Source organism: Polyergus mexicanus, unplaced genomic scaffold, assembly GCF_030449975.1.
Source record: "Polyergus mexicanus isolate NDT 795.1 unplaced genomic scaffold, iyPolMexi1.0 SCAF_1, whole genome shotgun sequence".
NCBI classification, from domain to species: domain Eukaryota; kingdom Metazoa; phylum Arthropoda; class Insecta; order Hymenoptera; family Formicidae; genus Polyergus; species Polyergus mexicanus.
Genome location: NW_027223321.1, coordinates 5845397 through 5870973, shown reverse-complemented (window position 1 = coordinate 5870973; position 25577 = coordinate 5845397). Strand labels below are relative to the sequence as shown.

At 35.3% G+C, this 25577-nt stretch overlaps 1 protein-coding gene across 2 annotated transcripts in view; it reads right to left on the bottom strand.

Moving 5' to 3' along the window:
• Positions 1–25577, bottom strand: part of LOC138933430 (uncharacterized) — a 217818-nt gene that overhangs the window by 41991 nt on the left and 150250 nt on the right. For both annotated transcript variants that reach the window (XM_070296135.1, XM_070296144.1), the window contains exon 3: positions 6635–6779. In XM_070296135.1, the coding sequence (XP_070152236.1) occupies positions 6635–6779 (145 nt within the window). The remainder of the gene's footprint in view (positions 1–6634; positions 6780–25577) is intronic.

Sequence of the window (25577 nt, the reverse complement as noted above, 5' to 3'; positions counted from 1 at the left end):
CGTGATAGCCCTCGCAGGGATTCCGCCGCTCTCGATCGGAAGAAATTCTCGGGGTCGGCGCGTGAGCCGCCAATTAATTACTCGGCGATCATGAAATTCCGGCTATTGTGAGATTCGAGTCATCGGACGGTTTGTGTAATTGACATGTCAGGTATTTCGGCTACACGGCCCTTTATCCGCTTACCGAACGTACCAGCTGACCCCTTTCCTTTGCGCGTTTCGCATCAAAACGCGATTATTATCTTAAGGGGACATATCCGTTTGAATCTTCGAAAAATGAGTACATCTAGATTTTTTTGCGGAGCGATGACTTGATAAAAATTTTTAATTTTTTTTACAATATTAATACAATATCACTAACTACTTAAATAAAAATTTTTAGTTTAAAAAAAAATTTTTTTTACATTATGGGAATATTCGCAGAGCTCCTTCAAATTTTAGGTGGTTATATACGATATAATGCAAAACGTTCGTAAATCATATTCAAAATCAAAAATACAATTTTTTTTATTTTTATTAAATATATTAATAACTGTTATCCGAGCGTTTTTTTCACAATTTCAAAAAATAGAAAAATGGCGTGTTGAAAAAAGTTTCGTCTTTTTTTTTCAAGTCCATCTTTTTTGTTTATAATAAAAAAAAATGGGAAATCGGATTTAAAAAAGGCTTCATTAGCAGATGCGGAATCTTATTAGGAACTCACATGCAAAATTTGAAGTCAATCCATCGAACGTAGCCCGAATTTTCATGCACATTGTGCAAAAATCTAGAAAATATACTTATTTTTTTAAACAGGTATGTCCCTTTAAAGAGAATTATTGTCTGAATTTTTATGAAATTTTTCAATATTTTTCTCGAACAGTAAAACATTACAAACGAGTGATTTATTTATAGCTGGATAACAATACAATGAGTTTTATTAAGAGTTTCCCAAGTACAACATTTTTTACGTACAATACTTGCGGAAAAGAAGTGGAAGATTGGAGATTCCACGATACGGCGTGATAGAATATGCCGGGTGCGAGGCAAGTAATTCCGCGAAAAAAAGAATTGAGATAAACGGGGCGCATCGCGCGCGCCTGGACGAGACATAAATCTGCGAGAATAAAAGCGCCGTGTAACGTCACGTCGCGAAATGTCGCCTTTTTATAACGAGGCCGAGAAAGCGGATCGCTCGCGCTCGTAAAATGTATTTTCTGTCAGTCCTCACCGCACGTTTGAAGGACCTCTCTTTTCATCGGTCGGCGAGCGAGAGGAAGGGGATACGCGTACCCCTTCTCTCATCCACCCCCGCTATCTGCTTCCCGCGCGTTAAGCCGCCACCGTCAGCCCCCGTCGTCTATCAATTAATCACGCGAGGTAATTAGCGTCGCGCGAAAAGGCAAGAGCGCATAGCGACCACGCAATAATTACCGTTGCGAGCTACGGGCGTTCTCGGCGGATCGTTTCTATGCACGAATGGGAGGGAGGTGGGTGAGGGGGAGGGAGGATGCACCGGTGCGTTAAAAGGGACGAGGGAGAAAGAGACGCGACCGCGATTCACATTCTACATAATTACGGTAAATTGGTGTAACGTTGGCTACAACCGACCGCGTGATATCGTTGAACCGAATTCGTGCTCGATAACGAGCTCGTGTTTAGTTATGCGAGATTCCCGCGACAACGGCTGTTGAGATCATTGATTTGACGTTGATACGAATTGGCGATGTGTTCGCCAGAGATTTCGATTTGATTTGATGGATTTTCCGCAGAAGATCTCTCTCCAAAAACACGCTTATTCACAGACGATTATTATTATTCGCGATGCAATCGTTTACACTGTTCAACACCAAATTTGTCTTAAGTTCTATCAAGTCATTTCTGGTAGATCTTTTTAGCGCTACGGTTACGAATTCGATCGTAAAAATGGCGTATCACATTAGATTTTTGAGAAAACCTTAATCAAAATTGTTAAAGTAGGCGTTTTTGATATGATTCTGCGTGAGTTATATCTTTCGATGGGAATATGCTCCAGAAGACAGCTCAAAATGAAGCTCAAGATTCTATTATTCGTTATTAAGTTTTTTTTTTTTTTTTTTTAAATCATTCTAATCGTGAAAATCAGTATGCACAGTTTGCCTGATCACTCATCACGAATCGCGCGTTGAAATTTCGAAGTTAAAGATGAAGGATCCAAAATGACTGATCAAATTTTTGAAAAATCATTCAAATCATGGAGATGGATATGTATAGCTTCTTGTGGTCGCTATCACTTAAGAACAATATTAGAATAGTTTTTGGCACTAGTATTAAATAAGGATTATATACAGAGTGGGGCATTTATATTGAGACATCTAAATATCTAAAAAATAAAGCAAGATAGAAAAAGATGTTTTAGACAAAAGTTGCTCGGTTCTAAGCGGATCATAAAATGGTGCCATTAGTTTGACCTTAGGTGGAGGCGCTTTGGAGATTTCAAACTAATGGCACCATCTTATGACCCCCTTAGAACCGAACAACTTTTGTCTGAAACATTTCTTTCTATCTTGCTTTATTTTTTAAGTATTTAGGTATCTCAATATAAATGCCTCACCCTGTATATCAAATAAGTATTTAATAAGGGACAGTTGAAGACGTATGATTGGGGAATACTGCGATAGATGTTTCTTATGTTTCGACCATTTTTTTTCAGGAAAATTTGTCTTGCCTGGGGCTTTTGGTATTTTTGTTATAAAAGTATAAGTCTTGAGCTTCATTTTGAGCTATTGCTACCTTCTGGAGTATGTTCCCATCGAAAGATATAACTCACGCGAAACCATATAAAAAAGGTCTATTTTTAACAGCTTTGACTGAGGTTTTCTCAAAAGTATCAAAAACGCTTATTTTAAGGTCTAACTTTAACCAAGGTTTTCTCAAAAACTTGATGTAATATACCATTTTTATCAGATTTGTAATCAGCGCTAAAAGATCTACCAGAAAATATTTGATAGAGCTTAAGGCAAAACCAAAGATCTCATTTTGTCGACCAGTGTTATTCGAGATTAAAAATCTCTATTCCGTGTATCTACATTTGCAAAGATGAAAATTATGAGACGAGTCGTTTGCATTTTGCATGAGATAACTATTCTCGCTTCTCATGGGAGGAAGACACCTGGCTGCTTTCGTAAAAGCATTTACCGCTGTAACTAGTTGCAAAAAATTGCAAGACGAAATTGCACGTTGCGGAAATTGGGAAAGTTGCTTCTACTAACATAGTAAAGACAATTGGCAAACAACCCTTTCGGGATAAATATGTGTACGCTTCGCGCGATCCTGATAGAATAACCGTCGAAGAACAACAATGATCGAGCACGCGACTGAGATTTCGTCCTTGCACATTCAGAGTTTCCGAACTAACTTATATTAACTCTCTCGGATTATCCTTCAAGTGCTCCTTATAACCGCCGGAAGATTACAACTTGAGGAAATTGTTCGGCAGACGAGAGCTAAAGTTCGACACCTGTCGAGTCCCGGGACTGGCTAGCTACTTTGCTGAAACTCTCAAGTCGTCTTGAATGTGGATCTCGAGTGTGAGTCGGCAAAGTCATAGTACTTAAGATTAATGCTTACTTTGTATTCGCTATTATATGTATTATCACACACATGCGCCTTGTTTCATGATATTTGTGCGAACAATGCAAAATATTATCCTCCACTTTCTCATCATTTAATCGAACTTAGCTGTATACAGGATGCAACAGAGCGCCTGTATCAGCAGTTTTTTGAGAAAACAATGCATTTTCGTGAAAAATGTTTCATGCAAAAGTTGTAGAGCTCCAAGCGGCGTATTATGTAATAATATTAGTGTGACCTTGAATAGCACCGTTAAGGTCATATAAAAATCACTTTGAATTTTTTAAACGAAACCCCCTATTTTTCATTACATATTCTTGTAGCTTATCTCGAGAGCTTTCCAAAACACTATAATAATGTATCTTTTAAGTATTTTTTGAGTTATTTTATACTTTAATTTGACATATTTTGATATAAAAAATTAAATATCTCGTAAAATATTTAGTATTCGCTAATCTTATCGTAATACTTTTATGTACAGAATAATGAGATAAATCAATTAGTATAAAAAAATAATTGTTTTTAAGAAAATTATTTACAATGTATTTTTTTAAACAATTATTTCTTTTTGTTTGCGCTAATTGATTCGTCTCATTATTCTGTACATAAAAGTATTACGGTAAGATTATCGAAAACTGGATATTTTACGAAATATTTTATTTTTTATATCGAAATATGTCAAATTAAAGTATAAAAGAACTCAAAAAGTACTTAATGAAAAAGTACTTTATTATAGTGTTTTGGAAAACTCTCGAGGTAAGCTACAAGAATATGTAATGAAAAATAGGGGGTTCCATTTAAAAAATTCAAAATAATTTTTATATGACCTTGACGGTGCTATTCAAGGTCACACTAATATTATTATATAATGCGCCACTTGGTGCTCTACAACTTTTGCATGAAACATTTTTCACGAAAATGCGTTGTTTCCTCAAAAAAACTGCTGATACGGGCGCTCTGTTACACCCTGTATATGATATCGTCAATATAATGAATTAAAAAAAACAAAATAGAATATTATTAAAAGAAAATGTATTCTTATTTATCAATAATATTTTGGATATACATTGTCTGTAGTTTATCTGTCAGAACTAATCGAAATTCGGTTTTTAAATCTCACGCAACAATGATCGGTGAATCGATCCGCGAGTGTTCGCTCGCCAAATTAAAAATTTGAATCAACGTCAGTCAATAACGACGTCACTTTCCGCGTTGCCACCTATTCAATTACAAACTTTGTTCAATATTTACACACTAACTTTTTATTTGCGTCGCAAAGCCACGTTGCAAAATGTGAAATGCCCCTCCCTCCCCCCCCCAAACGCGCGTGTTTCGCCGAGTTCCTGAAAATAGTTCATTAAATTAGTCAATTAACGAGCGTTGTTTGTTTTTGGATTTTACAAAGCGGATTCCAGCGACAAAGCCGGAGATTATTTTTTTTCGCGATTTCTTTCTTTTTTGTATGTGTAACAAACTTTCAATCGAATCAGTTTGCGAAAGCGCATTAGTGACGAATGATTAGGTTTGAGAAAAACAGAGACAGGCTCGATGATCCTCTTCTTGTCATTTCTTTTTTTTAAATAAAAAAATATGGAAAAAAAGTGAGCAAATATATCTTTATTATAAAATAATTTAATTCATGGTCTGAAAGATAATTACGCAAACAAAGCCATTAGCCTATCGATATTTGTGATAAATGCTTTTAGTACCTGGTAAACAGCTGTTAGACTTATGCGTAGTCGTAATGTTTTACGGATGACTGATTCAATTGTAATTTCGGATTCGTTGGTACGAACAGCATCGCGCGAATAGAACATTATAATGTTAACTGGGTTTCATCGTGCGGTTAAGCGACTGCGCTCCGAAATCGTGCATTAAACGCCACCAAAGAGAATACGATTGCAAACACGAGGAGGAATTGACATGGCGCTTTAAAGAAACTGTATTTGAAAGGCAAATTTAATAGCTTGAGGGCTAATGAATAAAAGCGATTGAATGATAAACTTGGATCTCTCTCGAGTCGGTCGCGACGACCGCGATACAATTTAAAAGGCGGATTAAAGAATCACTGAAGCAAAAGCGATCGCGAGGAAAAATAATGAGAATAGCGAAAGATCTTCGACATTTCCATTCTCGGGGACGAGTACGATCTCTATCTCGGAAATATGTCTCTCAAATATCAAGAGCATACGCTTCAATGGATAAATTTCACAGTGATTAGTTTCAGCTGCTGCAAATCGTGTTGAAAATTAAAAAGTGGGAATTATCTGATCACATTGGATAGTGGAACTTTTATGAAAAATCTAGTCGCAATTTTATACCGATATACAGGATGTCCCATTTTAATCTCCTCAGGCAAATATCTCAAAAACCAAGCCCGGAAGAGAAAAATGTTTCAGACAAAAGTTGTTTGGTTTCGAGGGGGCCATAAGATGGTGACAATGATTTGACCTTGGAAAATCATTTGAAGGTCATGTGAAGGTCAACTTTAAAATCTTAAATGGAAACTCCCATTTTTTATTCAGTATTCTTGTAGCTGACATCGAGAGCTTTCCGAAACACTATAATAAAGTATATTTTTATTAAGTACTTTTTGAGTTATTTTATATTTTAATCTGACATATTTTGATATAAAAAATAAAATATTTCGTAAAATATTCAGTTTTCGATAATCTTTCTATCTCTCTAATATAAATTACTCGTTTTTTTTTTCACGCAATTGATTTCAAGGTATTCGCGATCAAAAGTTTTTGTCGTAAATTAGGAAAAATATTAATTACAATCATTTTCTTTTACGAAGGCATGAAAAAACATATTATTTTCTAATACTTTAATTCTTTTTATAATCCGGATTTATTTATTAGATTTTTCAAACAGTATAGACTAAAAAAATATATTCCTTTTTTAATATTGACAATTTTTCACTACTATCGTACAGCCAAATATCTTTAGTACTTCGCATACTAATCTGCATATGTAGATGTCGTATAGCAAGTCGATTGACTTGCGAATAAGTCAACGACTCGCATCGACATATACTCACTCGGATCTTTGACGGCCGTGATGACGAGGCGGAAGCCATTTGAGTTGGTGCCCCAGGCGTCGGTGACGTATTTCAACGTCACGAAATTCGTGCGCGTGTAAATCGCGCCCACGGTCTGCTTCGTGTTCCTGCAGGATAGGTCTGCCTGGAAACAAAAGAAAATTGCGTTCGTTGAGTACGTGCCATTCGAGGGGAGAGATATTTTCTTTTTTTTTTTTCGCGCGCGTATCCGCTCGTGCTAACGATGCAAAATGTCGCGAGCGTGATATCGAGCGAAACGTGGGGTTTGGACGACGTGCGCTTGATTTACGGAGATAGTTTTATATTGCGACGGACTAAAAGTCCCAATCGATGCTGTTCGAGAAACGTCACGGGGATTGTGATTTATATTGTTGCAGATCTGCGGTAGGGAAACTACGTTTAACGCGAGAATACATTATCTCGTATTATCTTGCGTATTGCCACTATGTATCTTGATTCTCAATTTGTCGGGATCGTCGTCTATATTTTTTTGCCATCTCCGTATTTCTCTTCTCCGCTTTCCCGTTTTTATCAAACTAATGCCAATTTAACGTCAATTAATATTAATGTAACGTTGACAAAATTTTGAACGACCTCTGAATGTTACTGAAAAAAAGTAAAATTCTCCCTAACCTTAAATTTTTTTTCTCACGCCTCTAAAGGTGCAAGAAAAATGAAGAATATAGATTCATATTACCCGTAATATTACTCATATTACGGAGAATAATAAAAATGTTCTCTTTTACATGTCATTAACTCCGTTCCCTCGCTCTTTATGAATCGGGCAGCAATGACAAAGGGACCGTAATTTCATCGCGGCGAAAGTCAAATGGCAGCTTATAAAAGCTCGGGTAAACGTCAAATAACGTCGTTTGCCGAGATGGCGGGTACTTTTAATAAAGCGTCTATCCGTGCACGCGGTGTGTGTGTGTGTGTGTGTGTGTGTGTGTGCGCGCGCGCTCGCGAGCTTTTCCTTTTTTATATTTTTTTTTTAATTTTATGTTGAAGCATTTGTAAAACCGGCTTAAAGCGCAGCTTGACGCAAATGACACGCGGCCCGGGTAGTTAATCCTGAAATACGGACCGTAGATATCAATTCCGAGCAACAGCAACGTGTGTGATCGGCGAGCAAGGAATTTATTCGTAGATTTGCGGCTCTCCATCTCGCTCGTTTGCCTCGAGGCACGAGCAACGTAACACTTGTTGCACCCCCGCGATCAACGCGAAAGAAACCGAAAACAAACAGCTGCATCCTGGTGCGCCGAGATAATAAAGAAGACGCGATAAGGGGGAGGGGGGTGGGGTATCGATTGTTGTTTCGTAACTTTTTCCAAGAGCCGCACGAAAACGTTGGGTATAACGTACGAAAATTTAGAATGAAATTTAGCTCTAGCGCACGATATTAATTTATAAGGGAGATAAAATTATAAGAGACGTAAAATAAAATTTTCTTCAGAGAGATTAAAATATGTATGAGACGCACGTATATCCTATTTTATGTAAATTTTATAAATTTATATAAATTTTAATTCAATTATCCATGTGCCTTATGTCATGAATTTTAAACGATTTTCTTAAGATAAACAGCATTTTTTAATCAATCGAATGGATTATTCTAATTATGAATTTTTTTCTAAATTGTTGAAACAAATGTTGATTTTTTAAAGCTGTAGTTTGATTTTGCCAATATCGCGCTTTTGATATTAGTATAGTATAGATGATATTGTATAATTATTGTATAATTATCGTATAATTATTCTATAATTATTCTATAATTATTCTATAATTATTGTGTAATATATACGATGATAAAACACACAAAGTTAATCGTGCACATTCACGCACAAATAAATGATTCAAATCTTTTTTTTTTTTTTTTTACTTACAATATGAAACGCGCAATTCGTAACAAGGCATTTCTCGCGCGATAGCCAAAGAAATTTACGATAAGCCGGCCATTGAATTTGCTAGTGGCTAGTTAAGTTGCGAGGTATAACGTGTTGCATAGATAACGCAAAGAGTGGAGAGAAGGAAAAAGGTAATATTCGCGGATAAAATTTGGAACAGAGTAATTATTCGAAAAACTAAGCTGTCGGGAATAAAATTGCAGAATAAAGCCAACGGTTAAAAATGTGAACTTTGCCTATCCTACAGATTGTTCGTAATTTCAAATGAATTCATAAAATCACGGAAATTTAACAACGTAATTCCGTACCCATTGTAAACAAACAATTTATAATTATTACCATTTATATGAATTATTATCTCTCGTATTCTGCATTTGAAAGCTTTTGCATTGAAGAGAATATCCTATACGGGAAACTATTCGCGTATATTTGACGTGCGAGCAAATAATGCTTTCAATATATATGAACGTCAATTCATTTCACACTCACCATTCGCTAAATTGCACAAAGTGCAATTACTCAAGGCTATTACATCTCGTCAATCAAACCGCCAGTTTTTTTTTTTTTTTTTTTTTTTTTAATTTGACATCTCAAGTTTTCAAAAATGACATGTGTGATGCATACTTAATATCTTATATCGATTCTACGACCGGATTTTCCATATTAATTATGAAATAAAGAATTCGATTACCTTAATGTTATTTGACAATTCTAATCCGTGTTAATTGTATTAAGAATATTTTGATTGTACAATCAAAAGTAGCAAAAATCTGTCAAAAATTAAAAAAAAAATATATATATATATATTTCTTACGTTTATATTGTTTGAAAAATCAAATAAATAAATCCGGATTATAAAAAAAATTAATAAGTAAAAATTGGGTTGAGCAAAAAGTCATTGCGTATTTTTGCAACAGATGGCATTAGTTCAGTTTTGGCAGTACTAGAGTCATTCACACATATGTTTGTCATATATCGTTTAACAGCTAACGGTTTAAGCTTCATTCTAAAAAAAAATTGAGCTATTTGGTTGAGTTTTGGAGATTTTACAACAAGTTGAAGATGGAAGACCAAACTGTGCATTTTCGCCATATTTTACTGTTTTACTTCCGTAAAGGGAAGAACGCGCGTCAAGTTTGTGAAAATTGCGTAAAGTTTACGGTGACGATGCTCTACAAGAACGTCAGTGTCAAAACTGGTTCAAGAAATTCCGCGCTGGTGATTTTGATCTCAAAGATGCTCCTCGGTCAGGAAGGTCCACCGAGGTTGATGACGACAAAATAAAGGCATTGATCAAGTCAAACCCACGTTACACGACACGAGAGATTGCAGAAACATTGAAGATCAGTCAAAAAAGTGTTCACGTCCACCTAAAGAAGCTGGGATACGTAAGCAAACTCGATATTTGGATTCCTCATGAACTCAAAGAAGTTCATTTGACGGCGCGTATAAACATCTGCGATATGCTCATGAAACGTGAAGAAAACGATCTTTTTTTGAAACGAATGATAACTGGTGATGAGAAGTGGATTGTTTACAACAATGTGGAACGCAAACGGTCTTGGTCCCGACGTGATGATTCACCTCAAACGACTTTAAAAGCAGAACTCCATCAGAGGAAGGTTATGCTCTCAGTGTGGTGGGATTGGAAGGGTGTGGTGTTTTTTGAGCTCCTACCAAGGAACCGAACAATCAATTCGGATGTGTACTGTTGGCGATTGGACAGTTTGAACGAATCTGTCATCCAGAAACGTCCGGAGCTCATCAATCGTAAAGGAGTTGTGTTCCATCACGACAACGCGACACACATTTTTGGCGACCCGTCAAAAATTATTGGATGGAATGTGTTGCCCCATCCAGCATACTCGCCTGATCTTGCGCCGTCAGACTTCCACTTGTTTCGCTCTCTTCAAAACTCCTTGCGTGAAATAACGTTAAATTTAGATGAGGCGGTAAATCAGCATCTTGTTCAGTTTTTCGCCAATAAAGACAGGTCCTTCTACGAACGGGGAATTATGAAGCTCACCGAAAGATGGCAAAAGGTCATCGAACAAAACGGAAAATATATCATCGATTGATCTTTGTTCTTTATATAAATAAATGACTTTGAAAAACATACCAAAAATACGCAATAACTTTTTACTCAACCCAATATTACAAAATAATACGAGTTAGGTTGTAATTAAAATTTTTCCTAATTTATTACAACAAAAACTTTTCATCATAAATATCTCCTGAAATCAACTGCAAGAAACAAAAAAAAACCGAGTAATTTAAAGAAAGAGAGAGAGAGATAATATTTTTCTACAATTTTTAGTAAATAATAATAATTTTAAACGAGTAAGTGGATCTAAATCAAGTTTTGCACAAATACTTATTACAGAGTTTTCTTAAGATGTATGAAAATTTTTATTTCGTCGGCAATGTTTTTTCTTTGTCAAATTTATCAATAAATATATTACAATGCACGATTTTCCCTATGAATCAATACTAATTTTAAATTTTAATAATATGCAAACCGTTAAAAAAATTGTGCTCAGATTTTGCACAGATATTCAGAAGAAATAGTAGAAGAATCTGCGAAATTTTCATGCTTTTGTCAATATTTTCACACACACATCCTCAGCGTTTTAAATTCGACTTTGCAATACAATCGGCGCGTTACCCCATACCCCACGTTTATCGCGGTGTATTGTATGGGGGAAATATTTTTTGCTCGAAATGCAAGAATCGTATAAACGTACGTTCATTACGATAATGAACGTGCCGCAGTCGGATATAATTGCCGGGATCCAGTTGAATGAGAGTCAGTCTAATTTTCGCGATCGCATTATTATCGGCAATATAGTCGATGATTCACCAGACTGATCTACAGGATCTATTTGCCCACGGCAAATTGTGCACTCTGCCGATATTAGGATTGCGTCCGTACGCGAACAGTGGTTTAATAACGTGCTCGCCGATCGACCGTGTGTCAACCGGACGAGCACTTGTCAATTCCGATGGCGAGAGTCATCGATCATGCGCGAAACGTAGGGTTAAGTAATCTACAGCGCTAGGGTTGATGGCGGGAGGGTGGGGAGGGGGAGGAGAGGATGAACAGCGGAATTGTAGATTTGAGCCGACGATAGAAAGGGTTGCTCTTGCGACGAGGGTTAGGTATAGGGCGCTTGCAAAATTACCCTTTCGCATGCTATTGACGCACATTTGGGGTAAATGAATCGGTACAGACGCACATATAGATTCGAGATTCATCGATTATCTAATTTCATATATTTCTAATCATTGAGTCGTTCATTTTATATCTGAATAAAATATCGAAAATCGTATACATGGAAAAAAAAAATCGAAGTAGGGTGGATAGAGAGATCCAAGGACGAGTTCAGTGATCGCGCGATATTAGATACATCTTCGGGGAAAACCCTCGACCGAAAGGCAATAACGTGACGTAAACACAAATGGGAATGAGAAGAGAGAGGGATCGGAGCCGCGCCCATGAGAAGACCACCTAATTTACATTTACATAGCTTTCGACGTATCTCGCAAGAATGGAACGGCGAAGCCTCGAAGGTACAATCTCTCTTTCGGCTTTCTCGCCGAGGCGAAAGAAGGCCTCGAGCGAGCTTACGACAAGCTCGCCGTTCTAAGTCGGTACAGAGGGAGATACGAAAGGGGGCGCCTCAGCGAGTGGCAAGCCATTGTCGTGCGTGCAAACAACGAAATCCTTGCTTCGAGGATATGCAGCTCGGCCTGTGAAATCTCGACCGGAAAAACAGCCCCGAGGTGTGCTCGAAACCTCTCCGCCGCCACCGTCGACCGTAACAAAGGCGCTATATCTTCAAGGGACGTATTCGGAAAATATTCGGCAAAATGCATCGCGCGTCGACGCGGACTTTTCGAAAAGGAAATTTCCAGCGACGAGTCTAGAGTCGTCGCGCGCGCATCTACCTTCCTCCTCTCTGCAAAATAACGCAATGAATATTAAAAGGGAAAATATTTTTCTGAAACAAAGCGCGAGGGCTTTCATAAATTTTATATTGATGAGAATAAGTATGAACGAGATGAGTACACTGTTTGGATATATGTGTGCGAGAGCTATATAATATTGTATGGTTTCTAGAAACATGCGAAAGCTCGAATGTTTGCAAGGCAATAAAAATTGCATCGACGGCTGGAAAGGAAGCTCATATTTTTATATTATATTTTCCATATAAAATATATATATATACATCCGATGTGCACTCTCGTCGTTATAAATTGCATATAGCGCGCATAAGACCTTTATATCTCGGATACTGTAACCGAATGCACGCATTTTACGACATATACGAAAAGTCGTTTCCGACAGAAATGCTGTCACATTATTTATCTCATTCGCTGCGAAAGACACAACAGCTATATCTCATTTAAAAAGAAAGAGACAAAATGAAAGAAAGATATTTTATGTTTTATGAAAAAATATCGCAAGTGCATAAAAACAATTGACCTTGCGAAATTCAGCGGCAACCATTCTTCAATAATACTCTATTCGTGTAAAAAAATTTAATCCGATATCTCAAATTTTCGAAAGTTACAGCGCGTACAGACATTTTTCAAAAAATTCAAAATTTTATAAAAAATGAACTCTTTCATCGATACTCACGAAATACAGCAGCAACTATCCTTTAATAATACTTTATCCATCTAAAAAAGTTTAATCCGATATCTCAAATTTTCCGAAAATTACAGCGCGTACAGACATCTCTCAAAAAATTCAAAATTTTGTAAAAAATAAACCCTTTCACCGATACTCACGAAATTCAGCGGCAACCATCCTTCAATAATACTCTATTCGTGTAAAAAAATTTAATCCGATATCTCAAATTTCCGAAAGTTACAGCGCGTACAGACATTTTTCAAAAAATTCAAAATTTTATAAAAAATGAACTCTTTCACCGATACTCACGAAATACAGCAGCAACTATCCTTTAATAATACTTTATCCATCTAAAAAAGTTTAATCCGATATCTCAAATTTTCCGAAAATTACAGCGCGTACAGACATCTCTCAAAAAATTCAAAATTTTGTAAAAAATAAACCCTTTCACCGATACTCACGAAATTCAGCGTCAACCATCCTTCAATAATACTCTATTCGTGTAAAAAAATTTAATCCGATATCTCAAATTTCCGAAAGTTACAGCGCGTACAGACATTTTTCAAAAAATTCAAAATTTTATAAAAAATGAACTCTTTCATCGATACTCACGAAATTCAGCGGCAACCATCCTTCAATAATACTCTATTCGTGTAAAAAAATTTAATCCGATATCTCAAATTTGCCGAAAGTTACAGCGCGTACAGACATTTTTCAAAAAATTCAAAATTTTATAAAAAATGAACTCTTTCATCGATACTCACGAAGTACAGCAGCAACTATCCTTTAATAATACTTTATCCATCTAAAAAAGTTTAATCCAATATCTCAAATTTTCCGAAAGTTACAGCGCGTACAGACATTTTTCAAAAAATTCAAAATTTTATAAAAAATAAACCCTTCCACCGATACTTACGAAATTCAGCGGCAACCATCCTTCAATAATACTCTATTCGTGTAAAAAAATTTAATCCGATATCTCAAATTTCCGAAAGTTACAGCGCGTACAGACATTTTTCAAAAAATTCAAAATTTTATAAAAAATGAACTCTTTCATCGATACTCACGAAATACAGCAGCAACTATCCTTTAATAATGCTTTATCCATCTGAAAAAAATTTAACCCGATATCTCAAAATTTGCGAAAGTTACGACGTATACAGACATTTCTCAAAAAATTAAAAATTTTATAAAAAATGAACCTTTTCATCGATTCTCGCCAAATTCAATACCAACCATCCTTGAACGATACTCTATCCGTGTAAAAAAAATTTAACCCGATATCTCAAAAATTGCGGAAGTTAGAGGTTGTACAATATATTGCGTACATACACACATACATATATACATACATACAGACATTTTTTTAGGAATATGATTTTTCGACGTTTTGAAACATTCTAAACACATTGGCATAAAAAACACGAAAAGAAAAAATTTTGTCACGAAAACAGAACTTCCTCTATGAGGAAGCAAAAGACTCGCTTATTGTTGTACATATCGAGTATTATACTCAATACTCATAATAATAATTTCTTATAATAATTCTTATAATAATCTTTTAAAATAATTATTATTTGGGCCTCTGTTATAATTTGAATCTTATATTTGTATATTATAGATCAACGTATCTTCAATGTATCTTCTTCAACTCTGCTGTTGTACACCATCGATCGGTAAGCGAAAAATTTTTATTTTATAATAAATAAACACCAAGTATATAAGTAACTTATTTAGGATGAATTACTAGAGATGTTACAGGCTAATATTTCTGAAACTGAACGAGACATAAAATTTTTATTTTCCAGCTGTCTGTTTGGTATCGAAGCGGGCATTGTGTGAATTAATTTCTCAAAATACCAAATAGTTATTGGAAAATAAAAATTTCATATCTCATTCAGTTTCAGAAATATTAGCCTGTAATATATCTTTAGTAATTCACCTTACATTATGTCATGATCTTTTATAGTTTTGAAGTTTGATTTGTTGCATTTTCTTTTTTTTTATGTACTTATATTTTTCACTTTCTTCTTTTACGATTTATTCACGAAATAATTCAATTCTACGACGAAAGATATTTACATAACTTGAATCGAATCGTCTCGCTGAAAGCTCCACGAAAGCTAGCAAGGATGCATTCCATCGATCCCAGAAGCGTAACAAAAATAGCATCGAGCTTTTCGTTGCTGTTTTTAGAAACAACGGTAAACAAGTATGCAATTTCTTTTTCGCGACACACGTTTCCAAGGAATTTTTATATACTTAAAATCTATTTATAAAGTTATTATAACGCTTTGCATAGTAGAGTTTAATGAGAAAATTTCAGAAAATAAGAATTTTAAAGAATGCGTATCGAAACATTTTCTCATTCACGTCCTTTAAATCAAAAGCATCTTGGATGACTAATTGATATAATATGAAAAAGTAGAAACACCACCTTGTATACATCGAGTTATTAAGGATGATTTTGAAACATAATACTTACATTTATGCTGTTTAAAAAATTAAATAAATAAATCCGGATTATAAAAAGAATCAAAGTATCACAAAATAATATGGTTTTTAACGTCATTGTAAAAGAATATAATTGTAATTAATATTTTTCCTAATTTATGACAAAGACTTTTGATCGTGAATACCTCCTGAAATCAACTGCAAGAAACAAAGAAAAAAAAGAGTAATTTGCAGAAAAAGGAAGAGAGAAGAATAATAATTTTCTACAATTTTTAGTAAATTATTTTTAAATGAACAAGTGGATCTAAATTAAGTCTTGCACAAATACTTATTAAAGTTCTCTTAATATATGTGAAAATTTTCGTTTCGTTGGCAATGTTTATTCCTTGTCAAAGTCAATAAGTATTACAATACGCGATTTTCTATAAGAATCAATGCCAACTTTAAACTTAAATAATTTCCAAACTTTCTTGAGAGTACCCATACAGCACCGCAAGATTGCAATAACATTGCAGCAACATTTCTCTGCAAGATTGCAACATTGCAGAAACATTGCGAAATGTTCCTGCAACGTTGTTATGATATTGCAGCAACAGTAAAATGTCCGCCTACAGAAATATTGCAATATAATATTGCAGCAACATAGCAATATAATATATATGCAATAATGCTTTATGTTATATTTATCGATATAATATCCTTAACATATGAAAAAAATAATAAGAAATTAGGCCTATAAGAGTCAGGATCTAGCGTGTATATAGATTTTCTGTATTATAATAATAACGAAGTTATAAAATGTAAATTTTTCAGTACACATTCGATTTCCTTCAGTGACAGAGAATATTTAAGAGAAATAAGAAAAAATGCAATTTGCAATTGTGTAAATTCACAATTTCTTTGTATCCGAAATATTCAGATATCCGGATGCAAAAAGATTGTGGTGAATTTACGCATACGAGTTTTTTCACATCTCTCTTGTCTTTATATAATCTCAAAATTTATTTATTAAAATCTGAAGTATCTTGCATATTAGAAAATTATTATCAAATTTTTGATTTTATATAAGAACGGAAACTATTAAAAGAATTCTTAGTCCAATGTCTGAGCCCCTGTATTGGGGTCATATCATACGACTTAAATTAACAAAAATAGTTATTATATCTTTTTAATCTTACTAGCCGCTCTTTGTAAATTTTATATAATCATCATGACTAAAAATTAAACGCGGAATAGATAGTGCAACATGCGCCGCATAATGGTAAACGCATGAACTAGCGATTATTGAATACTTTTTTTGTAATATTTTCGGAATGTTGCTGTAACATTGCTAAAGTTATTTTGTAAAATAATGTCTTTGCAATATTTCTGCAACATTAAACTGCAATATGCAATATTACAATGTTGCAGTAATGTTGTTGCAAGCTTCAGTGCTGTATGGGTATTGTGCTCAGGTTTTACACAGAAGAAATATTAGAACAGTCTACGAAATTTTCATGCTTTTGTCAATGTTTTGACATATGACACATACATCCTTAAAAGTCGAAGGCGTATCTGTGCGAACGTCTCGCGCCGGTAAAAGCTTGCAAAAGCCGTTACTGACGGCGAGATGGACGCTTTTCTTCGTGCGATCACAAATCCCGCCTCCCACTGCCGACTGCTTTGGCGAACTTTGAAAGCGATGAGATCCAGATGGCTGCTAGTTTTGCAAACTTTGCTGACCAATCTCTCATGAGCAAGAGCGCAGAAGCAGGTACGGGACATTACGAGACGCTATGTGGTGGTGACGCTCTCATAATTAATGATCCCATAAACCGGCATTATCGTAATGACGCACCGCGTTGATATCGATCTCCGCCTAGAGAACCGTGAAACATTTCTACTCTCTCTCTCTCGTCCTTCCTCTACCAGTCATAATTAATAGATAGTAATCAAATATTATAGTCCGTTGCGCGTGTGGGAGATCGTCGATGGTAAATTATTATAACGGCCTCGAAGCGTTATGATTTGGACGAGCGTACTTTATAGATAGTTCGATTACGACATAATCTTGTATGAAAACGATCAATCATCGTTTAATATTCTTCACGATATATCGGTCCCATTTGCGTTACAACTTTGGTCGATTTTTCACGCTGGATGGAATACAACTCCTATCCATAATCTATTCATGAGACGGAGAACCCATTTAGGATTTTAACTAACCGTTATATATTGTTTATTTCAATTGGGAATTTTATTTCGGTTCTGCATTATTAAAAATATTGCGCGGCGAATCATGAATAACTCATACGTTGAAAAATCTTTTATATGCAAATATTGCATCGCATATTATTCGCTAATCGAATATTAATTCGCGCTCTCTATTATCAATCAATTTCTCGACCAAATAAAATTTCCAAACACATTCCCATAACGCAAATACAGACCGCATTATTTCACGAGAATTTTCGACATAACTTTGCTCATTAGAATTATTGACGCAACGTGAAAGGTCACTAATTAAAATAATAATTGAGCCAGATGAATAATTGGTACATATGTACAGGATGTCTCACAATCTCCGTACAATACTTTAATAATGTATTCTAGAGATAAAATAAAGTAAAAAATTCTAATACAAAAATTTTGAGGCTGCGATAGTTTTTGAATTATAAAGGATCAAAGTTTGCCAATGATATCGCGCTCGGATTCGTACACATACACGCGTATCGATCTGTCATCCGTTATTGATTTTACAAATTAGGTAATATTGATTTTTACTGCACAGCTGATTTCATTGTTTCTTATGTATATGAATACCATATATACGGCGGTCAGCTGATATTAACGAATATTTAACGAATTATAAATGTTGTATGTAAAATATTTAATTTTTTTTTTACATAACAATTTAAATGATTAATTAATTATTATATTTAAATAGAAATATAAACTTAATATTTTCACGCATTTAAGAAAGTTTATTTTTGTTTTCATCACGCGGAAAAGTTTTGTGAGTATCAATTTATTTATTTTATTTGTCAGCAATAACGGATGACAGATCAGTACGTGTGTAAATGTAGTTACGAGCCCGAGGGCGCGAATTCTATGCAATATTATTGGCAAACTTTGATCATTTATAACTCAAAAACTATTGTAGCCTCAATATTCTTCTATTAAGATCTTTTCCTCTAAAATACGCTATTAAAATATTGTAGGTTGTGAGACACCCTGTTTATACAGGGTGGCCCACGTTTCAGCCAGACTTTGAGATCTTATAGGAAATTTAATTCTAAACAAAAAATTTCCTGTAAACATGAGTCGAAAAATTCCTTCCTTAAGAAGTTATCGCTCATAAACCTCTGATGCAAAGGAAGAGCAAAAGGTGAAAAGAAAATGAAATGAAAGGAAAATGAAACTTTATAATATTGAAAAAAAAACGATAAAAATAAAAAATAATCTTTTTCCTTTATGAAAATAAAATAAATTTTTTTAAACTAAAATAACACGTAATAATAGAAAATGAATAAAGACGTGAAAAAACTAACTGTTCTCAAAATGTCCCCCGCCCCCCCCCCCTCTAGCTCCAATACACTTTCGGCATCGAGTAATGATCGATTTAATCGCTTTACGGATTTTCTCCTGATTCAACTTTAATCGATCTAACAATAAGTAACAGAAGCACTTTTTGTACGTTTGAAACTGATTATATCAAAATCTATGAAACGTACAACAATAATTTTGATCTCATTTGAAAGATAATTTAATTTTCTACAACTTTTGTCTCGGGACTTTTTGTCGAGAAGACGCACATTTTCCATGATATTTGAAAAAATGTGTAAAATAATCATGATTTCAGAGCGATTTTTGAGCGATAACTTTTTAAGAAAGCATTTTCCGACCCACGTTTATAGGAAATTTTTTGTTCAAAATTAAATTTCCTATAAGATCTCAAAGTCTGGCTGAAATGTTCGGGGCCACCCTGTATATATATATGTATGTATCTTTTTAACTTTAATGTTACTCGAGAGAGATAAACATGCTTGAAAACGATTTTACATTTGTTCTAAGAGCGCAGATACATCCGTTCATGCTAACAAGCATTAAAAATTTCGATGAATTTCATTGATAATGAGAAAAACTGTTCAGAATTCATTCGTCCCTTCCGTATTTTTGCGTCGCTTTTCCGTGGGATAGAACGGACGAGGCCAGGGCGAAACGTAAAAGTAATTTGTCGGATGAAAGCGCCGAAGTAGCAGGCGGGAGGGATGGGAGGAGGAGGAGGGTGGGACGGGGGGGGGAGGGAGCTAGAACTTTTATTTCAACTTTTAATCCGTCAAAGCGTTCGTCGGGGAAAATTTGAGGGTGAGAAAAAAATTAATCTGATAAAATAGCTCGTGGACACGACGACAGCTCTTAATAACGGAATAAAATACTGCCCGCTTATAAAAGATCGTTGGGCGAAAATAAATAAATAAGGGGACGTGCGGGTAATGCGTTTATTATTTCGGAATGATGTTTCACGAAGTTTACATTTACAGCGTAGAGTGTTATGACGGGATGGGAAGCGATGTTGTAATGCAATTATAATATCCTCTCTCTCTCTCTTTTTCTCTTCCCCTCCCCCCTCTCTCTCTCTCTCTCCGTCTCACGATGCTTCCGTCGCGAGCATAATTTTTTAATGCAGAGATAAGTCGTTTTTTTCTAGCGCTGATAGTTAATCGAGGAAAGCTTGCAAATTCTCTAGCAAAACAGGTATTTGATAAAAATGAGAGAACAAGAGGAGTTATATTCGCGACGCGAATCGTCCGTCATTTGCGAAATTTATCAGAACTCGACGTGGAAGAGAAATATTTGCAATCGCAATATTGTCGTAAGCTCTTCGTCGTTTTTCTTAGCCGTATACATGGGGCTGCTCGAAAAAGTTTCACTCTAGCGGCAAGCAAAACAGTTATTAAAGTTATGTTATAATCACTTTGCTAAGCTCCACCGTTCGTTAATTTTGCAAATTTTACCATCGCTCTTGCCCATGCCTGTCATCGATTTCCAGAGATAAAAATTACGCTCTCGCAATTTATAAATCCCGGCACTTTTGAATTTAATTTATGCAGAACAGTGTCTCTCTCTTTGACAGCGCATATATTTGAATATTATTTTTTATTATTTATTATTTAAATGTGCGCGAGATAAATTTTTCCTTTGACAATTTTTATATAATTCTCGTTTATTAAGATGAGAAATGTTTAGTCAGTAGAAAAATTAAAAAAAAAATTAAAAATAAAATTAAAAAAAATCAGAATTACATCATGTCACAAAAAAATTACGATATATGTATGTATGTATGTCTTTATCGACTCCCCAATGGGGTTGCAATTTTATACTCTTACACTTTACAAATCTCCAAATCTATTTCATTTTCTGACATTTCCGCTCTTACAACTAACGCTCCTACACCTAACCTAACGCTTTACACAACGCTTTACTACACCGCTTTCCTTTTCCCTCTCTCTTGCTCTTCCCCTTTGCTCCTTACGCTCCCCCTTTCCTTCTTCATCCTTATGCTCTTATCTTTAACACTTCTACACACACATAGCTTTCCTATCTTTTCTCTTTTCTCTTTTCGCTCTTCTCCCTTGTTCCTAAACTCCTAACCCTCTTTTTGTTTCCTTCCTATTCCCCTCCTTTTATCCTTCTCTGTCATTCCTCCTTCTCTTCTATAAAGAGGTATATGGTGGGATGAGATCCGAGCGGAATCGAACCTGGGACGTGGCACTTGTCAGCCCGCGACTCAACGCTCTAAGCCACTCATCGCCCCAAAATTATGATATATATTTTATAATTAAAACTGTAGATAATAAATGTGACTAATCCGAGAATTTATGAAAAATTTCAATTCTAACTGAGGATAAACGTAAGCTCTCAGTATTTATCCAGCTGGGATTATTCGTATCAATTCATTAACCGCGAGACATTGCTCCCCAGCCTATCGGCGTTAACGATCGGCCATAAATATGACCGAACAGCGCTCGGAGATCTTAATCGAACGAATCGGGAATTACGGCGGAGTAAATTAATAACGCAGCGACACCAACATCGTCTCCCGCCATGCTCGATTGGCCCAACAAGCTTAACAGCCCGCCATTCGTCTCGCAGGATCGATCGCAACAAACCCCTTGAAGCCTCTCTCGAAGCTTAACGGGAGGGTAGCGGAATCACAGAGGCACGTGTCACACACAACAACCGGAAAGCGGAACAGATGAACGCGAGTCGGTCGGTTCTACGCGCGCTCCTGATTTATTCCCGCCAACTCGCAGATCGTGCCCTGAAAAGCTCTCGGAAGAGGGGTACCTCCGGGTTTATCATAATTGCATCTCGCGGCATCCAAGCTCGCTCTTTCTGCTTCTCTCTCCCTCTCTCTCTCTCTCTCTCTCTCTCTCTCTCTCTCTCTCTCTCTCTCTCTTTTAACGAGCACGCAGCGCGACGCAAGCAAGGTAGCAGCTCGGGGAAATTAGTATCCGGGTTAGTTTATGCGAGAGACCGCCATTGCAGCCGTTGCTGCATGAATTATGGATGCATTGGCCAGCCCGCAGCTCTGGCGGATGCGCGAGTTTTTCCGCGCTTTTCAGACTCGACAGACTTGCTTTTACACGTGGCTAGAAAATGAGAGCTTTCCCAAGCGCGAAAGACGTTAAATAATATTTGTGATTATTAGAAAATATAATTGCAAATAAATAGACCGAACAGATTTTATGAAGAAAAAAAAGCTTATTGCCCAATAAGTAGACAAGATTTTTTAAATATATTTAAAATGTTTTTATCTCTCATTAATTTGTAGAATTAATTGTAAAAATAATTTTTATTCAACGTTTATTAATTATTAATTATTATATGTATATTGATTATTAATTATTTATTTTACATGAAATATTCCTTTGAAATAGCAAATGTTAATATAAACATTTTGTAATGATTAAAAAGTGGATTTAACTTATTATTTTAATGTTTATAAAAATGTTTTTAAAAAATTTTTTAAAACATTTTCAAAAATATTGCTGTTCATTGGGGGAAGGATTCCGCGACCCTGCACATTATGTGCAACTTTAAATTATAACGATAGCTTCTTCCCGGGGTATTAATTCGACGCATGAATTAAGCCTTTTTTAACTTATCGTGTTTTTTTTTCCCCCCCGTAGCTAATATTTTCCACCGAGACATTTTTTTCATCACGCCAGAGGAACATTTGTCTTACTTTACCTTCGATGCTAAAAGCTTGCAGTCGGCGGAATACGGAAGAGAAAGTCTTTTCTTATGCGGGGATTAATTAAATTTCGACGCAGCCACCAGGCTGATCGTATGTGGTCCCTTAATTTCTCCTCTCCTCTGTAATTTTTTATCGATGACTTTTTTGATTAATTCCGCTTCGAGAAGCCCGCCAGGGACGAGTAGAATAGATAAGCGTTAACTACGTCATGCTAATATAAATCGAAAAATTGTTCAGCTTTTTCCTGCTCACCGCCATACTGTTGAATTATTTCGAGATGCTTTGGCCACGAAGCAATTTTGTTAAACAAAAAAAAATCTTGAAAGTTTCATAATACTGAAAAAGAAATCTTATACGATTTATAATACTGATCAAACCGGGATATTCACGCGTTTGATCGAATATACAGGGTATCCCCAATTTAAATGGCAACACTTTAGGAGCGTGTAGGGGACCGAAAAGCTAAGATAGAAAGTCCTTTAGAGATTTGCTCGTTTTTGCTCCATTTTGGAGAAAATCACAAAAAAAGAAACAAAACAAGTTTTCGTTCTTTTACTTATTTATTTACATTCTATTTATGTTATCATCTATTTAATGCAGATATTGTTCAAAATGTTGTCCTCTTGTAGCAATGCAGGCATTACATCTAGCACTGACCTCATTAATCGCAGCTAGACATTGTTCTAGTGATATTTGGTGCACCGCATCTATGATTCGGTCCCTTTATTGCTCTCTTGAATTGATTGGCACCGTAAAGGATAACATCAAGTGTTTACGTATGTAAGGAACCTTGAAACAGAAAGTTTATTCGGTGCCAATCAACTCGAGAGAGCGATTGACAATGAGAGATTGAATTTGCGATTTTTTTTTAAATGGAGCAAAAACCAACAAATCTCTAAAGGACTTCTCGTCTTACTTTTTCGGTCCCCTACACGCTCTTGAAGTTTAGCCATTTAAATTGGGGACATGCTGTATAAACTTTCGACGACGATTATTCTCTCGAATTCTTAAAAGGACAAATTAAACGGCAATATTATGTTACCTAAAATACCCGATATGGTCTATATGTATATATATATATATATATATATATATATATATATATATATATATATATATATATATACATTGCAATCAACTAAGTACAGCGAACTACGTCAAACTGCATCTCGTATAGAAATTTAGCACGACAATGGCGGGATTAGTTCCAGCAGATTGTAGGACTTACATTGTCCGGATTCAGTCGAACCCGTCTCTCTACTGTCGGTATATTCTCAATTGTCCCGATAGAGTCGGGCGATCCATCAGCTAATCAGTTCGCTTGACATGCGGGCCAAGTTCATGCGGGTGCGAAGATCGTCTTCGAATAATACTAATTTGTCTCACTATCTTAGATATTTACACTTGTCAGAAAGTTATCCATCGATGGTATCGTTTGAATAATTAATTTCGCAACTACGTGTATTTCCGGATAATATAACAATTGATTATTATTAAATTGACAATTAATTATTATTAAATTGAAATTATAAAATTAATAAAATTTATTTTTCTTCACATCTTTACACAAATTAATGATTATTGTTCCAGCAGTAAAATATGTATATTCAACCCACAGACTCTTTTCTGATCTCCAATATTAAATATCTTGACAATTACATTTGAAATTAAGTTTCTTTCAAGATAAAATGTTTCTTAATAAGAATTAAACGATAATACGACGAACATAGAAATCCGATAATGCGTTCGAATGAAAAATAATTTTTCATTCAAGCTTTCGAATTTTATATCTTCTTATTAGACATCCTGTAAATTATTTCTTAATTATATCACAGAATTGTCACAGGGCGCTTATTGTTAGCACAATTCAAAATTCACAGCGACCGACAGTTGTCGCGCGATGATTTTCCAACAGATCCCTTATTGAGCAATCTTGACGATACAACTTCCGGAAACGCGCCCGACGCTTCTTTCATACTACCCTTCATATTTCACCGGTACTCTCAAGACCGTCGCCGCCTACTTCCGGTAACTCCGGCGACCGTACCTTAAGCGGAACTTAATATAGCCGATTTATTGTCATCCCCAGAGGTCGTTTACAGTAAGTTTGCAGCGCGTGCTCGGCGTACGATCCGGCGTTTTGTCTCTCGATCAATGGGAATCACGTCTGTCGAGTTGCTAGGAGAAGATATTTCTCCTATTATCTGGATCAAGATTTTCAGTCTGCCGTTGGTTTTGACAAGTAAAGTTATTTAGGAAGTACAATATTAATCACATTCGCGTATTAATCGTAATTAATTAGAAATTCTTACATCTTTCAAATTGCGGAATGAAAGTCATAATAAGTGAAATAAATGCGACATCGGAATATCTCTCTTTCAATCTTAAAAGATTTTTTTTTATAGTCTTTTATTATACAACTATTAGAAGCGGCTGCTTAATATTCATTATAAAAAAAAATATCACAGTAATAATTATTAATCTCGTCATTGGAAGATGTATTGGATAGTTCCGTTTTAGAGATATAAAAAAAAAACTGGTTTTGTTTTTTCTAATAAAAAAGAAACAGATGAAAAAAAAAATTTGTTTTTTTTTTTTCAACTGTTTCTTTTTCATTAGAAAAAACAAAACCAGTTTTTTTTACACAAATCGATTCCTTGCAATATTTTGCATAAAAAGTTA